This window comes from Notamacropus eugenii, chromosome 2, assembly GCF_028372415.1.
Source record: "Notamacropus eugenii isolate mMacEug1 chromosome 2, mMacEug1.pri_v2, whole genome shotgun sequence".
Taxonomy (NCBI): domain Eukaryota; kingdom Metazoa; phylum Chordata; class Mammalia; order Diprotodontia; family Macropodidae; genus Notamacropus; species Notamacropus eugenii.
Genome location: NC_092873.1, coordinates 36,089,189 through 36,105,390, shown reverse-complemented (window position 1 = coordinate 36,105,390; position 16,202 = coordinate 36,089,189). Strand labels below are relative to the sequence as shown.

Sequence of the window (16,202 nt, the reverse complement as noted above, 5' to 3'; positions counted from 1 at the left end):
TGCGGAGAGTCTGCATTCTCCTCACCCTCTGCACAGCCTTGAACAGTTCTCTCACCCACTAAGACCATGAGCTAATCTCTCCTTTCTGCAGATGCTTTGGTTTTGTCCACTGAAACCAAGAAAGGTTCATGGGAAACAGAAGGGTAAGGTCCGATGAATGGTGATGCTGGAGCTCCATCCAAGTCTTGGAATCCAAGGAGGAGGCCTCCCTGAAATAGAGTGTGGGGAGGATGTTGGGCTGCTGCATGTGTGTGTGTGTATGCATGCATGCGTGCACGTGGCACACACGTACATGTGTCTATGTGGGACACTTGCCTGGGTGTGGTAGTGGGGAGTCTTGAGATGCCAAGGGTGAGTGGTGGAAAGGGGAGCAGGGCCATTTCTCTCTCCTGCCCAGTCTTAGGTTCTTTGAGGCCCCTTCCATGCTAATTCCTTCGGCTGGTACTGTGAATGAGGTCTCTCTGCCATCCTCGCCCTCCTTGCTTCTCAGCTCCCATGGGGAGGAGGGGAGACTGGAAAGAAGCGCTCCTGTCAGTGGTCCAATGGGTTGTTGGAAGGAGGCTGGCAGAGCAACATCACCCCATTCCAGGTTGCCATGGCAACCAGGCAGGACACACCCCCTTCTCACTCTTTGAAGGAGGAGGGGGTCAAAGGGAACTGGCGGTCAGACTGCTCAGATTAGGGGGTGGTAGTATTTAACTCCTGGTCTTCCCTATGGTTTGATTAGGACTTGGGTTGGGCTTGGGCCAGGAAGAGGAAATTAAGCAGCATCATGTGCCCAGTGGCTTTGGAAGTCTGAATGAGAGCAGTGGTCTGTTCTTACTCTGGTCCAGAGACAGCCAAGACGCAGAGGGGCAGCTTCCTGGTTCCATCTCGGACAATGCCAAGCCTCCAGCCAACACAGGCGTTAACCAGAGGAGAGATGGCTTGGCCCAAATCTGGGTCAGGGGGATGCTGAAACTTCTTTTCCTCAGCCCATTTCCCAAGCTACTTTCTCCCTGAAGATTATCACCCAAATTTGGCCCCTGTGCCTAGAACTCCCAGTGCTCATGAGGAGAGTGGCAATGGTCCCTGATGCCAAGTTGTGTTGGAAGGAAAGAGACTGGGGCTGAAAGATCCAGGGAGATTTGAAGCCTCTGTGAGAAAGGCAAGAAAGAGAAGAGGAGGGCTAGGGAGAAGGGGGAAAGGAAGGAGATGATGAAGGGGAGAAACAAAAAGGGAGGAGCGAGAGGGGAGGGGAGAGGCAAACAAAGGGGAGAAGGGGAGAGAGGTGGGAGGAAAGGGCGAGGGACAGGAGGTGGGGGTGTAAAAGGGGTTGAAAGAGAAGGGGGTGGGAGAGGGAGAAGAGGGAGGTGGGGAGGGGTAGGCTGGGGGCCTTAGCCCCTCCCCAGTCAGATCAGGCCACCCGGCGGCCTTGAGTGGTTGTATAAGGCTGCAGGGGGAGGAGAGACTTGCTTTGGGGATTCAGAACTGACGGGGCCATGAGTTACCAGGGCCGCTGGCTGGGGCTGCCACTGCTACTGACCACTGTGGTTGGGGGCCTTGTTGGAACAGAAGACCTAGAGATCACACCCCACCGGGTCAAGAGGGGCTTCACTTACCCAGGCACACTGTGGTGTGGAGCAGGAAACAATGCCGAGAGCTATGAGCAGCTAGGTGAGGGAGGCGAGCAAGGTGGGGGTGTATAATGGAAAGAAGGCTAAGGCCACTCAGGGCTAGAAGGAGTTCCTGCCTGAGGGCTGGAGACTAGGTCCAGAGTTCGCCCTAAAGGTCTAAGCTTGGCCAGACAAAAGGGGATGTGGTCAGCAGCTGGACAGCAGGAGTTGCTGAAAACTGCAATTCCACCCATCATTCTAAGGAGTCTGGAGCTAGGGCACTCTTCACCGCTTAGGGCTGCAGGGGGAAACCTAGTGGAAGGCATGAGTTTGGGGAAGAAATGGCAGCAGAGACCAGGGATTCAGATCCACTAAGCTCCCTGGCTCTCCTCCACCCAGGGGAGTATAAGGAGACAGACAGATGCTGTCGGGATCATGACCAGTGTCAGCATGTCATCTACCCCTTCACCATTGACTACGGCCATCACAATTTCCGCTGGCATACCATCAGTCACTGTGACTGTGACACAAGGTGAGTGGTGAGGACAGATCATGGGCTCAGCACCTCTCCCACTTTCTGGCCAATGAAGCCTGGGGAAGCAGGACAGAGTTTAGTCCCCTAATGTGATCCTATCACTGAGCAGGGCTCCCTACTCATCCTCCCTGGGGCAGGTTCATCTCTTCAGCTCTGAGGTCCCAGGCCTGGTCTCCATGGGCTTGGCTATGCCCACCTGGAAGAAAGGGACTCTCACAGCTTCCTCAGTCTGGATCTTGGAAGCAGGGGTGGGGGGTATGGCTGGGGACAGGCCTGAGAGCTGGATGTCTGGCAGGCTGAGGCAGTGCCTGAAGCAGGTGAATGATGCTGCCTCCCGAGCTGTTGGTCAAGCCTTCTTCAACGTCATCCAGGTGCCCTGCTTTGAGCTCACCTATGAGAAGCGATGTGTGGAGCGCTACTGGTATGGCTGGTGAGTGATAGATGGGTAAAGACAGGTAGAGTGGCACACTGGCCTTCCTGGTACTCCTACACTGAGGTGCCCTGTTCCTTGCAGGTGTAAAAGCTATGGCTCCATGCCCCGGGCAGTGCTCCATGACCCGGTGCTCTATGAGTTTGGGGGAGAGCTAATCAACATCCTGTCCCATACTTCCCCACCGCTGGTCAGGACTATCACTCCAGGCCTAGAGGCTGCCACCCAAACCTGGAAGGCCCAGGACTCTCCATCCCAGACTGCAGCTCGGGACAGCAAGGGTGCCAAGAAGGGGAAGAAGAAAAAAGAGAAGAGAAAGAATAAAGGCCTTCTGCTGACACCAGTCCCAGGGCTGGAGCCCCAGCTGGTGAAGGAGCTAGAGGAGAGCAAAACCTTGGCGCCTGTGGTCAAGGAGGCAGTGGCCCTGGATTGGGGTGGCAAGGATGATGGCTTTAATGATATCCTTCATGATGAGCCCAAAGTAGAGGAGGTGACAGAGTCCCCTCCCAGAAAGACAGAGGTCAAGGCTAGGGCCCAGCCAAAGAAAAGCAAGAGGAAGGGGCATGGTGGGAAGAAAGGGCACAGGAAGGGTGCTGTCCCCTCGTTGAAGCCAAGCCTTATCTGAGAAGGGGGTTGAGGTGTATCTGGTGCCTGGCAATCTCCTAATGGGCTCTCTCCCTGGCTCCTCTACTGGCACTGATGCCCAGGCACCTACAGGGCGGTAGCCAAGGAGGCGCAGGCAGGGATTTCTGGTCACTGACCAGGAGCTGTCAGCTACTGGAGGAACTGTGAAGAGGGATGCGTGGGAGTGGAATCACGATGAACACTTCCATATAAACTCCAGAATGCCACCCCAGTGGGGTGGTGGCCTTCACTCATCACCTCTGGCTCATGGGGCAAGGCTGAGCACAGCTGTTTCTGGAGATGGCCAGGGGCAGGAAACTGAGCTTTGCTGTAGCAGAGGGAGAAAAGGGGTGTTGGGGGTGGGAGGGACAGGATCACTGGCTTGGTGTGATAACAGTGCTCAAACAAAACCATTTCACTCTGCTCTTTCTGTGCCTGCATCAATCAGGTGACCCTGAGGGAAGAGTCCTGATAAAGTGGTGGGTGGCAGTGACCATGAACCATCCTGGCAATGGCATGGGTGAAGCCTGGAGGATGGGCCAGGGTTGGAAACTAGACCCAGAACATCCCTTGTTCTGCATGTAAAGCATTCAAGGGACCAGAAACCAACTCGCTGGCTAGAAGGCCTGGCTCCCCTCCCCCTGCACAGCAAGGCCAGGGTGTGTGAAGGGGGAGGCTCAGGAGAGGAAAGGCTGGGAAGAGGCTTGGGAGAGGGAATGGGGGAAGGGCCAGCCCATTTTCCCAGGCTTCTCTAACAATGCTGGGATGAAGCCCTGGTAAAGGAGGCACCAGGGGCCAGGCAGCTTTGAACAAAAGAGGAGGAAGTATTGGGGCTGGTGGTGATGGGGGAGGAGGCTGGGACCGGGACCTGGCAGTGCCAAATGCCCAGGGTGGGTGTGGAGCCCAGTTTTACCAGGAATGCTGAAGCTCTCTCCAGGATTAATGCTGAAAAGAAGTGTTCAAGAAGTGGGGGTGGGGTGCTCGAAGGAAAGGAACTCAGTGAGCAGGATGGTGGCACATGCTTTGGGGGGAGGCAGCCTGAGAGATGCTGTATTGTCCTCCTCAGGCTCTGGGATGACAAGTTCACCCACGCCTTTTCCTTCACTTACCTGGGCTGGATGATCTGAACAAAGGGATAGTGTGAGCAAGCATGTGCGGGACAGTGAAAGCCCTAACTCCTGGCCCAAGGGATGGCTTTTTATGGAAGCTGGCAGCTGGAGAAAGCATGCACCCACACTCTGTAGAAACACTGTTTATTCCAATGGACAGGGTCGAAGCTGCAATGAGAGGGCGGCCATGCAGCAGCGAGGCAGACTGGGGTGGGGAGGGAAGGATCGCCCCAACACTCCTGTTTAGATGAGCTGCTGCCACCCCAGCTTTTGGCTTCAATGTCAGATTGTTTTCCTCTCTCTCAGCCCTCCTCTAACCCGCGCCCCCCTCCCCCCCGCCCCAAATAAATAGCATCTCCTGCAGAACTGGAGACTGGGTGGGGGGAATGTCTCTTCTCGAGGGAGCTTGGCGCCCCAAGTCACACCCCAGAGTTGGTGGGTCCAGAAGCCTGCAGGATGACATGGAACAAACTGTTGCTCCAGTCCCGTCCTCCTTTCCCCGCCCAAGATGGGGGATCAGCATGGGGAGGGCTGCCACCTAGCACCTGTACTTGTATACATTGGGTGACCCATTCCCATCACCCATCCAAGCTGACCAGCGTGGAAAATGTCATTCATGCCATCAAATGGACAGAAAGCGAGCTGTTGGGGAGCTCAGCCCTGGATACGACCAGAGTCCAGGGTGGTTGCCCTAGCGGTCCATCTCATCCAGCAGCGGCGTGGCATCGCCAGCGATGGACATGGGGGTGCTTTCGATCATGGGGCTGGGTGAGGGGCGAGGCGTTAGTCGCTGTTTCTGTTTCCGACGCTCTGCTTCCTTCTCCTGGAGCCACTGCTCTGCCATCTTCCCCCAGTCGATGGCGGCATGGCTGTTGGACCTGGATGCAGACAGAGGAGCAGGGGTCAGGGCTGCTTCTAGGGCACCCCAAACTTGTGTTTTCCCTGATTATTTGTCAGGACTCTGGCAGAGTAACCTACTTCTCCCTAGAGGAAGGGAAACTGATGGTACAGCTCCCAATCTGCACTTCCTGGATCTCATGGGGCCTAGAACCCTGGGCATTTATCCTTCTTCCCCACAATACTAACATCTCTCCTTGCTTCCCTACATCCTAGTTCTTTGCTCTTAATGTACTTACTTTGGCTGCTGTCGGTGCCGGGAGCTGGAGGAGGGCTGGGGCTGGGCCTGGGTCTGGGTGGACTGTGGGGTGGTGTTGGCTTGTAGCTGGTGGTACTGGGGTGTGGTGATGGGCTGGCTGGGGGTTGTGTAGGAATAGCTGGGTGTCATCAGTGGCGTGGCCACAGGCTGCTGGGCGGGGGTTGGGAACACCTAGGTGAAGACAGAAGAATTCAGAAACGTCAATGAGTACAGAACAGCTTAGCTCAGATCCCTAAATAAAGGGACAAACTAGAGAATAAGACCCAGAAATACAATACAAAGACTAACAATCCTAAATGAGAACCCACCCTGGGGACATCCTTAAACCTCTCATACTCTAGGCACCTCCACAAGACAAGAAGTGGCAGAGAAAGTGCTGCCCAAGTGCCCCCCAGGAGCTCCCTATCCCAATGAAATTCCAGGTTAGGCCCTTACCTGGAGCCTGACCCTGAAGATGAGAATAGTGAGAATCCATGACTTCTCACCACCAAGTACCCCCCAAGGAAGGTCACCATCTCCCTCTCTCTGCCCCTCCCCACCAAAAGGGTTGGGCACTTGGGAAGAGCTCCTGTCTTGGTCACCAGCAACAGTGTGGGCATGGGGGAATGAATGGCATCTGCCTAGTGAGGCCTTGGATTCACCTTCCCCAACCCCACCCCTGAATCACTTACATGGTAAGCACTGCTGCCACCTCCACTGCCGCCGTAGCCATACTGACTGGAGGCCCACTGGGCTGGGGTGGCGTTGGGGTTCTGTCCTTGGCCAGTCACAGCAGCAATGGCACTGAACATCTGTGAGGTCATGTTCTGGGGCAGGGCATTCACTGCTCTGGTCAGATCTGCAAGGCCAATTGGAGAAGTCAATGGGATTGTGGGGTCAAAGTGAGACTAGATTCTTTGCCCTCCCACCTCTGTCACTATGCCCAATTCTGGGGCCATTTTTACCTGCGAGGTTGATATTGGCAGGGGTGGCATTGATGGAGGCTGGTGTTCTTGTCCTGCTGCTGCTGCTAGGCGTGATGCCTGAGGGAAGGACAGGGTTTTAGTAAAAGGAGGTTCCTGAGTTTCAGCCAGGTCAGGGGGCTGGGGGGAATTTTGTCCAGGGACATTGTAGTAGAACGCTTTGACCCACATGGCCAGCCTTGGGATGTGATGGCATGACAACCCAACCCTGCCGCTGCCTTGGAACAAAGAGGGGGGAATGACACTTAGCCAGGGCTTGCAGCGAGAAAAGGGGAGGAGTCACCTGGTACAGGGTCTTGGTAATGATCCTTAAACCATCGGAAGAGCCCATTCACAGTTGGGAAGACCTGGCCTCGGTACCGGAAACCTTCTGGAGTCACGCTCACATATTCTATCCTGGAGTTGGCAGGAAGACAACATATTAGGAGAAGCGAGCCCTACCCCAGGCTGTCATGCATTGGTTGAGAAGGGGAGGGGAAGGGCAGTCAGTCCATACCTGTAGAACACAGTACCCACGGAACAAAATGGCAGTGGTCACTCAACTCATTCTAACCCTAATTCAGCTGAGACAGTACTCACCCACACATCCACACTCCCTCCCTCCAGTCTGAATAGTTGCTCACCTTGGCTTGCCCCGGGGCTGGTACCCCAGCAGGAATTTGCCAGGCAGTTCCTTACAGGCACAGATAAAGTAGGGAATGAAGGTAGGCTTCTCCTTCTTGGTTTTGATGAGCAGCTCCTCTAGTTTCTAGGAGTAGGAAGGGCAAGACATGATAAGGGAGGATGGCGCAGCATTCCTTGCAGTGGTCTGCAGACAGTCACTTCTCTGCACCCAGTAAAGGCGCATCAGAATTACTTTTGTATTGAATGTTCCAGGGCCCACCTGGTGGCCATGTTGCCCCTGCATGGGAGGCAGGGAATAGACTTTGGAGATAATGGGTTTTCCCTCCTCGGAGGTCTTCAAGAAGAGACTGACCGACTTTGTTAGGTTTACATTTCACCTTTAGGGGTGAAACAATTTTTTTTAAAAGAAAGATAATTAAAAATATCCTGTTAGTAGGGAGGGGGGAATCTCTCTTTTATCAGAGGAGATTTATCCTCAGCCAAAGAGGTATGAAGTGTTCTTCTTTTCTCCCTAGTTAAAAATAATTTCCCTCCTTTACTACCCAATCCAATGAGACAGCAAAACAAAGTTACAAATACGTATGGTCATGTTCCCCATGTCCTCACCCCTGCCCAAAAAAAGAAAAAAACAAGCTTCCATTTGCACTCTGAGTCCATCAGCTCTCTATCAAGAGGTGCACAGCAGCATGTTTCATCATGAGTCCTCTGGGATTGGGGCTGGCCATTGTGTAGATCAGTTACTAAATCTTTCACAGTAACTATCTCTACAATCCTGCTATTACTGGATACTGTTTTCCTGGTTCTGCTCACTTCATATGCCTTCCCAAGTTTCTCTGAAACTTTTTTTAATTTCTCACAGCATAATATTATTCCATCACATCCACAGGCCATAACTTGTTCAGTCATTCCCCAAATGATGAGCATCACCTCTGCTTCCAATTCTTTAAAAAGAGATGCTGTAACTATTTTTGTACATGTAAGTCCTTTCCTTCTTTCTTTGATCTCTTTGCAGTAGAGACTCAGTAGTGGTATTACTGGGTTAAAGGGTACACAGTTTTTAACAGCTTTTTGGGGCACTGTTCAAATGTTCTCCAGAACGGCTGGACTTGTTCACAACTCCACCAACAGTGCAGCAGTATACCTGTTTTCCTACATCCCCTCCAACGTTTGTCATCTCAGCCAATCTCTTACCTCAGAATTATTTTAATTTGCATTTCTGTAATTATTTAATCATTTAGAACTCCCTTTTATGTGGTTATTTATAGCTTGGCAGCTAGGTGGCACCATGGTGCAGTGCCAGGCCTGAAGTCAGCAAGATTTGTCTTCGTGAGTTCAAATCTGGACACTTACTAGCTTTTGCTCCCTTTTGCCTCAGTTTCCTCATCAGTAAAATGAGCTGCAGAAGAAACTGCAGTATCTTGCCACGAAAACCCCAAATGGGGGCAAGAGTTGGACATGGCTGAAACAACTGAACAACTGATAGCTTGGACTTCTGAAAACTGCTTATTCATTCATATCCTTGGATCATTTAAAAATTGTGGATGGCATCTATTCTTGTAAATTCCACTCAGTTCTCTATATTTTAGAAATGAGATTTTTTCAAAGAAATTTATTGCAAAGATTCACTGTTCCCCCTCCACCCCGTTTCCTCTTTTTCTTTTAATTTTAGCTGCACTGCTTACTGTTTGTGCAAAAACTTTTTAATTTTAGATAATCAAAATGATCTATTTTACCTCTCATGAACCTCCATATCTTGTTTATTCACAAATTCTTCCCCTATCCATAGATCTGATAGATAATTTCATTCCTGCTCCACTAATTTGCTTATACCACCCTTTATATCTAAATCATGTACCTATTTTGAATTTATCTTAGAATGTGGTATGAGACATTGATCTATGCTTGGGTTTTGCCACACTACTTCCCAGTTTTCTCAACAGTTTTGGTCTATGAGTTCCTGTCCAAATAGACGAGATCTTTGGGCTTATCAAACACTGGGACATTGTGCTCACTTACTTCTGTACTTTGTGTACCTAATCTGCTCCACCAAACAACTTCTCCATTTTTCACTCAGTACCAGAGTGTTTTGATTAGCGCCTTGCAGTGTGGTTTGAGATCTGGTACTGCTAATCCCCCTTCCCATTTTTTTCATTAATGATCTTACTATCTTCCTGTCCTTCATATGAATTTTGTTTGTATTTTATTCTAGCTCTATAAAGTAATTCTTTGGTAGTTTGATTGGCATGGCACTAAATAAGTAAATTAATTTAGGGAGTACTACCATTATATTGGTTTGACCTACCCACAAGCAATGAATATATTTCCAGTTATTTGTATTGGTGTTAATCTAGTTCTTGAGTGTTGGCAGGCAGACTCCTAAGACTCCACTGTTTGAAGTAATTTTAAATGGAATTTCTCTTTCTATCTCTTCCTGTTGGTGGGTAATATACAGAAATGCTGATGATTTGCATGGATTAACTTTATATCTTGCAACTTTGCTGAAGTTAATTGTTTTGATTAGGAGTAAGTCATTCTTCAAAGGGTATGTATAGACTGCCAGGTCTTACCTTGCGATCCCCACCACCACATTCCTGGTAATACTTGTGGTTAAGAAGATCTCGAGCAAAGGATGCCATGGGCTGGACATATCGGGCAACAATCTCATCTAGGTCCTCAAACTCCTATGAGTAAAAAAAGGTAGGGAGGATCCAGGCAATTGTGGTTAGAGAAGAGATAAAGCTCTCAGTGCCCATACATGGTCTAGCCACTAAAGGGCTCAGCTAAGGCTTAGAAATGGCTATTCCTAGCACTTTGGTTTCATCACAAAGGCAAAGCACAGTGCCTCAGTTTCTCTATTTGTCCAGCCAAATGCCCACCACCCTTGCCTTTATTAGAGACTGCCAGCACCTCCTTAGATAAAAGGGATATGATTGGGATTCTCACTCTGATGTTTGGGAACACCAAACAGCTCAGCTAAAGCTTAATACAAGGTATGTGAAGGGACTCCCTTCCATTCTTTCCTTCCAGGGAAGAATGGTGCAGGGGGTGGGGGGGTGTTTGAAAAATCACCAGCATGCCAAAGGTAAACAAGGGACTATGGAGAAACGACCAATTTAAGGAAAAAGTGACTCGGCTCACTGCACAACAGAGGTAGGTCATGTTTCACACGTAAGTGGATGTGGCCAAGACGCTTAGTGATGGCCACACATATGATGACACCAAGTGCAAGGCTGGGCTGTAGTTGGGTCAACAGGCAGGAAGACAGGCTGAGGCTGCACAGAGCCCTTACCTCACTATTGATCCACAGGGTGGCACCCAGGCTAAAGGCATTTTCTTTGCCCTCCTCCCGGACATCCACGTGTTGATAGATGCCATCACTGACCTTCCAGGTCACTGTTAGGTGGTTCTCTCCTTTACTACTTGGTCGAATAATCACATCACCCTGGTCCATGGTCTCCATCATCTTTTCTGCTTGTTTAAAGTTAATATTATGAAACGATGGATGTGCAATCACCCGCTTAATGTATGCTGTGAAGAAAGAAGGATGTAAATATTAGGATGCTGCGATAGGAAGCTGGGGAAAAATGAGGCCTGAGAATGAGAAGTCTGGGAAATTGAGGGCCAGGAACAGACACTGGTTTGCACCCTCTTGGATTCTTAGGAATGTTTCTCAATTTCTCTGGACAGTACACTTATGCCACTTCTTGACCTGCTGAGAGGATTAACTGATTCTGGGTACTACATGAGGGAAGTGACAAGGAGATGCAGGTTCTGATTCCAGCCCTACAATAATCTCCTCTGAAAGCTCCTTCAGGAGAGGTCAGTAGACCACTCACTGGTCCTCTGCTGCTTCCTCTTGGCGTCCTCCTCTTGCTTATGGTCGGCTGCTTCCGCGTCAAAGTCGTAGTAAGTGTCTTTGGGCAGTTTCCACTCATTATTCTTGTCCATGAGGTCTGAGGTGCGGCAGGTCAGGTCTGCGCTGAACTTCTCAATGTCGATCTTCATGATGCGGCAGTGAACAGTCATCCCCACCTAAACAGACCGGATGACAGACTTGTGGGCTGCTCACTCCTGTGACCTCGGGCCCAGTGACATCAAAGTTGTGTCACAATTCAGGCCTGTGGCCTGATGCTTGCCCTGATAAGTCCCATGCAGCAACAACTCACCCCAGGCCTCATTCATCCAGAACGCTTACACAGCTAAAGCCAGTCTGCACCACTTAGAACTAGTTAGAACAGGAAGGGACGTGAAATCCTCTAGTCTGACCCCTTCAATGGTACTGATACTTCATGAGATCTTGTGTCTCAAATTAGACTATAAACTCTGAGGGTGGAGACAATGTGGCCCTTTTCACTGTGCTTTTGAGTGCCTAGTACAGGGCACTGCATAAGCTTGACAAATAGTGGTGTCCAACAATGCAAAGAAAAAGATGGAATCTAGCTTAAAAAATTAATGTTAAATTGTTAATGCCACATTCTGTCCATCATCAACCCTGTGAGGCAGCTAAGTAAGTAGCACATTATAGGCCCTTGTCAGACTGGGGAGGGGCACAAGCCTAGGCAGTGGTCATGCTTGAACTTGAAGGCTCTCTGACCTTCACCTCCAAATGCTTTTTAGACAAGGTGAATAAAAGAGGGCTGCTTGCTCCTGATTGCAAGAGAAGTGGGGTTTCTTTCCATCATCTGTGGAGCCTGCCCAAGGGGCCCCCAACCATGAAGGGAGTTGGTAGGGACAGATGTTCCCTCTTCAGGGGCTCAACTCAGTTAAGAGTTGAGTAAGTAAATCGGGAGGGCAGCACAGGCCAGAGAATCTCTGGGAGCCCCAGGTCTGTCTTTGAGTCACCCTGGGCATAAAATGGTCTGCCTATTTCAGCTATCACCTACCTTTACCCGCTCTTCAGGTCGCTTCACCACCTTGTCACTGAGAAACTTTGTAGGGATAAAGCCAGTGACCCCGTTATCCAGTCGAGTCTTGACACCAATGGCTTGGCCTGGGCATGAGCCACTATCAAAGTGGTTCCAGACCTGAAGGAGTGCAGGGACACAGAGAGAGAAATTCTGACCCACTGTCTCCTACAGCATTTCTCCCCCACCTCAGGAATGAGTCACTGGTGGCATGCAGAGCTCAGATGGTGATGGAAGAGCTTCTTGCCCAGCACCTGTGGTCCAAAGGGCAGGAGCCTCCCCGAACAGCAAATCTTGTGACTCCCTGGCCTGTGCCCCCGTCCATTCACAACCTCCTTTGGGTTAAACAACACACCCTAAAAGGGTCATTTTATATTAACTCAAGTCCTTCTTGCTATGTCTGAAAGCCCTTGCATTTTGCATGGGCCTGGCAGAGAGGCCCAAGAGGGCACCAAGAGTCCTGCTCCTCCTAATAAACTATCCTGGTGAAGATGGTTCCCCTTCTGCCACCTTCACTGCAGTCTTGGCTGCCCAAGGTCCTCTCCTCCTCCCTTTTGGGATCTGATTTTTAGGCTATAGGAACAACTACCTTCACCCTATCTCTAACAAACATTCTAGATCTACCCATTCCTTCACAGAGCTATGAACAGGTGACCATGGTCCTGGGCTGTGGACTCTCCAAGGAACTGGGACTTCCTAAGCTGGAAGACATTTTGGCCCCAGAGGACACAAAGAATGGCCACAAACCTCACTCAGCTCAGGGAAATTGTCCTGCTGGCAGAAGGGACACTGCCACAGCCCTGTCTCATCATTTCGGATTGCCTGGTCATAGCTCTCGCCTTGTGGTCGTCTGTGGGCGATCCCAGTGACGTTGCAGATAATCAGCTTTCCTGGGGGAAAGGCAAAGAGAAAACTCAAGATCACACTAACCTCTCCAATAGGGTATCAGCACTCATGAGTGTTTCCCCCTCTATCTCTGAGAAGGGAGAGGCAGGAATGAATTAGTCAGTCACTTGAAGGGGGAACTGAGGTCCACATAAAGTAACTGTGTCATATGTGACACAGCAAGCCAGAGCTCCAACTAGGTAATGACCACCAGTGTGAGGTTCTACCTGCTGGACTTCACTGTCTCCTTCAGCATTCATAACTATCACCTGCTCTCTCGGTTCACCCTGCTCAAGCTATGTGCTTGGTGTGATGGATGTGTCCCACTACAAATAGGCCCTAGATTTGGAGCCTACCAATGTAGAAGGTTTCTGGTGTTTCCTTGGTCAGCATGTTGAAGACCTCCTCGGTGTTGGGAGAGCGATAAGCTGTGCGGAGATCCTTATATCTGCAGCTCAGCTCAGCACGGATGTCATACAGAGTGATGTGTTTGTCACCATAGCCCTGTTGGCGAAGGGAGATGATCATTGGACTGTGCATGGCTGTCTGTTTGGGCAATGGGTGCTGACTTCAGTTCTAGTTATCTGCCTTCAAATGTTTATCTTCAAAATAAACTCACAGAGGAAGCAATCTTTGTTACTAGATTTCTGAAGACAGGAAAGCAGTTTAAATGACCAACTAAATTTTAGAATTCTTGGAAGAGAACGGCTTTGTAAGTAAGCGTGCAGGTGATTACAGGCCATTCTTCACCTATAAAGATGATGCCTGCACTCATGGTCAGCAGAAAAGACTATTTGAGGAGTTCTTTTTTCCACAGTGCTGAAGTTTAATCTAACCCCACTCTCCTGCCTGGTCCCCCTTTTAGGCAGTGGCCCATACAGTTCTGATCAGGGATGGGGGCAGTCCTGGCATCCCTGGCACTGGGCTTCAGCGGGCTGGCAGACAGGTCTTTGTGCAAGGCTAAACCAGGTGGAGGTGAGCACTCAGGATTCAAATACCCATAGGATGGTCCACCATGATGCTCACCTGCCTCTCTAGCTCTTCAGCAAAGGCGTCAAGGTCTAGGTCCTTGAGTCTTTCTGGGTTCTCCAGGATCTCTTCTAACGCCCCAGCAGGATTGGCATCCTCAGCAGACTCATCATACTCCAGGGCATCAACCGCCATCTTTCTGGCCCATTCATAGGTTTCAGGATGGACCCGGGAGCCATCCAAAACCTCTATATACGAGTCAGTGCTAAAGGAGGAGGAACAATAACTATCCTGACCATCTCTTCCATAATTTTATGCCATCTTACCCTCTCCATACACCTTCCCAGATTAGGGTCATACAATGCACTCACATTAATCTGTTATACACAAAGTACATTTTGCCATTCACTTTTACTACTACATTAGGAAATATGTTCCCATAGCAAAAAATATTACCATCTAATGGGGAGTGAGCCGCCAGCCTTTGGGGTGGAACGGGCCTAAGATGGCAGTCAATCCTATGGCCCCTGGGAACCAGCTGGAGAGCACCTCCAGGAACCCCAAGTACCCCAGTGAATCACCCTCAGGGTGCTGGTCTAGCAGCTCATTTTCCCTCAGCAACATTTCCCTTTGCTGTACCCTAGGCCACTCCACAGAACCAGAAGAATCTGTCCTACATCTGTGGATCTGGATCCAGCTGCTTCCTTGCTGACACTCACCCCCATGCCCCCCCCAGTATCTGTAGTCACAATATAGCATGCTTCCCCAGAAGATGGCAAGAGGCTTTGTCTAGAAATTCTTATGGTGCAGGGTTCAAGTTAGATAAAGCTACAATAGTGGTCTGAATAGAGAACATGCCTTCTCCCAAGGATGGAGGCTTTTACAAAATCTGCAGCACCTCCAATCAGGGCGATTTTTCAGGCTTTATTTACATATGTGTGTGTATATGTGATATACTTGTTAAAATTTATTTGTTTTCAGTTTTGTACTATTTACTTGTATTTTTTCTTCCAGAGAAGTCTCTCATTTTAGGGGTGCACCTCTTGACTGAGACGAGGAGCAGTTCTCCTAGTCATTTTTTATTTATTTATTAATTTTGTGAATCCAAAATCTGGTGCAATGTGCTTACGAAGGCTACTTTAATAGTGTGTCCTGACATACTTCAGTACAAACAAGAGTTCACCTGCAATATTCTTTTCCATATATACGCATACTTTCAATGACAAGGAGCTTACTAGTTTGCAGAGCAGTCTGTTCCACTCCTGAATAGCTCCAATTTTTAGAAAATTTTTATGCTGTGAATTTGTTTCTTGATAATTTCCACCCAGTAGTGCTAATTTGGTGTTCCAGTTACATAGAAGGCATCTGTTCCCTTCTTCACACGACAATACTTCTGAGCACTGGACAGCTTCTATTTTGACAGTAGATTTACACTGCTGTTTATACTTGTTTCACACTAATGAGACAGCCCTGATAGGGAGACCAAGCCGTAGCTCGTATTCACACAGGTCGGCCTGCCTCTCTATTGTTTAGAAAGCCATCTAGTACTATGGCTATGGCAGGTGCTCCCAAAGAAATCAGCAGAGGAAGGTAAGTATGGCCAGCAAGGGAGCTGTGCTACCCCTCAGCCCTCCCTCAATAAATGATTTTAAGGCTCTCTTTCCAACCTAGCATTAGGAGCCTGAAGCCTATTCACTAGTCAGACTGAAAAGAGGCGAGGCTGAGGTTCCACCCGCACACTGGAGACCTTAGCACAAAGGGAATAAATCTCCTTCGGACTTGGTGGCTCCAGAAATAATTCTGCTAGTTGTTCAATCCTTTCAGTTGTTTCTGACTCTTCACGACCCTATTTTGGAGGTTTTCTTGGCAAAGACAGTGGAGCGGTTTGCCATCTCCTTTTCGAGCTCATTTTACAGATGAGAAAACTGAGGTCAATAGGGTTAAGTGACTTGCCCAGGGTTACATAGCTAGTAAACGTCTGGGGCTTGATTTGAATTTACAAAGATGAGTCTTCCTGACTTAAGACCCAGCACCCTAGTAGGCACTGACAAATAAACGGCCATCAAATTTTTTGTACTCTGCTGAGCTCTATTTGGTGGTTAGGGTTAGGATCAGGGTCAGGGTCATGGGGATGGGGCAGTGGCAATAATTCTTGCTGGGGTTCAAGATACCCTCCAGTTCCCAGGCCCAGCAAGTGCTGGCATGGGTGAAAAACGGATGAGAACGTTCAGTCAGGAAAAATGCCTGGAGTCTTTAGGATTATGTTTCAGACTTCCTCTAGATCTGGGGTAGGAAAGTCAGGCTACAGGGCCAAATCTAGCCTCCTTGGAGAAGTACTTTCTGTAACCCAGAGAATACTATCTTCCTCTCACATGTAGAAAAAGAAGTTCTTTTCCATTTCTGTTTCAG

At 49.5% G+C, this 16,202-nt stretch overlaps 2 protein-coding genes across 5 annotated transcripts in view; one reads left to right on the top strand and one right to left on the bottom strand.

Moving 5' to 3' along the window:
• Positions 1-1,397: 1,397 nt before the first annotated feature.
• PROCA1 (protein interacting with cyclin A1) lies at positions 1,398-3,607 on the top strand. Its single transcript, XM_072639795.1, has 4 exons — positions 1,398-1,656; positions 1,995-2,127; positions 2,426-2,560; positions 2,645-3,607. The coding sequence occupies exons 1-4, from the start codon at positions 1,482-1,484 to the stop codon at positions 3,183-3,185; spliced, it is 984 nt and encodes a 327-aa protein (XP_072495896.1). The 5' UTR covers positions 1,398-1,481; the 3' UTR covers positions 3,186-3,607.
• Positions 3,608-4,421: 814 nt separating this feature from the next.
• Positions 4,422-16,202, bottom strand: part of SUPT6H (SPT6 homolog, histone chaperone and transcription elongation factor) — a 32,309-nt gene continuing 20,528 nt past the window's right edge. For all 4 annotated transcript variants that reach the window (XM_072639779.1, XM_072639781.1, XM_072639780.1 and 1 more), the window contains exons 25-37: positions 13,851-14,058; positions 13,181-13,328; positions 12,687-12,829; positions 11,919-12,059; positions 10,872-11,067; positions 10,325-10,563; positions 9,603-9,716; positions 7,035-7,159; positions 6,695-6,807; positions 6,394-6,471; positions 6,121-6,287; positions 5,430-5,620; positions 4,422-5,171 (exon numbers count right to left, since the gene is read on the bottom strand). In XM_072639779.1, coding sequence (XP_072495880.1) covers positions 4,985-5,171; positions 5,430-5,620; positions 6,121-6,287; positions 6,394-6,471; positions 6,695-6,807; positions 7,035-7,159; positions 9,603-9,716; positions 10,325-10,563; positions 10,872-11,067; positions 11,919-12,059; positions 12,687-12,829; positions 13,181-13,328; positions 13,851-14,058 — 2,050 coding nt within the window. In that variant the 3' untranslated portion in view covers positions 4,422-4,984. The remainder of the gene's footprint in view (positions 5,172-5,429; positions 5,621-6,120; positions 6,288-6,393; positions 6,472-6,694; positions 6,808-7,034; positions 7,160-9,602; positions 9,717-10,324; positions 10,564-10,871; positions 11,068-11,918; positions 12,060-12,686; positions 12,830-13,180; positions 13,329-13,850; positions 14,059-16,202) is intronic.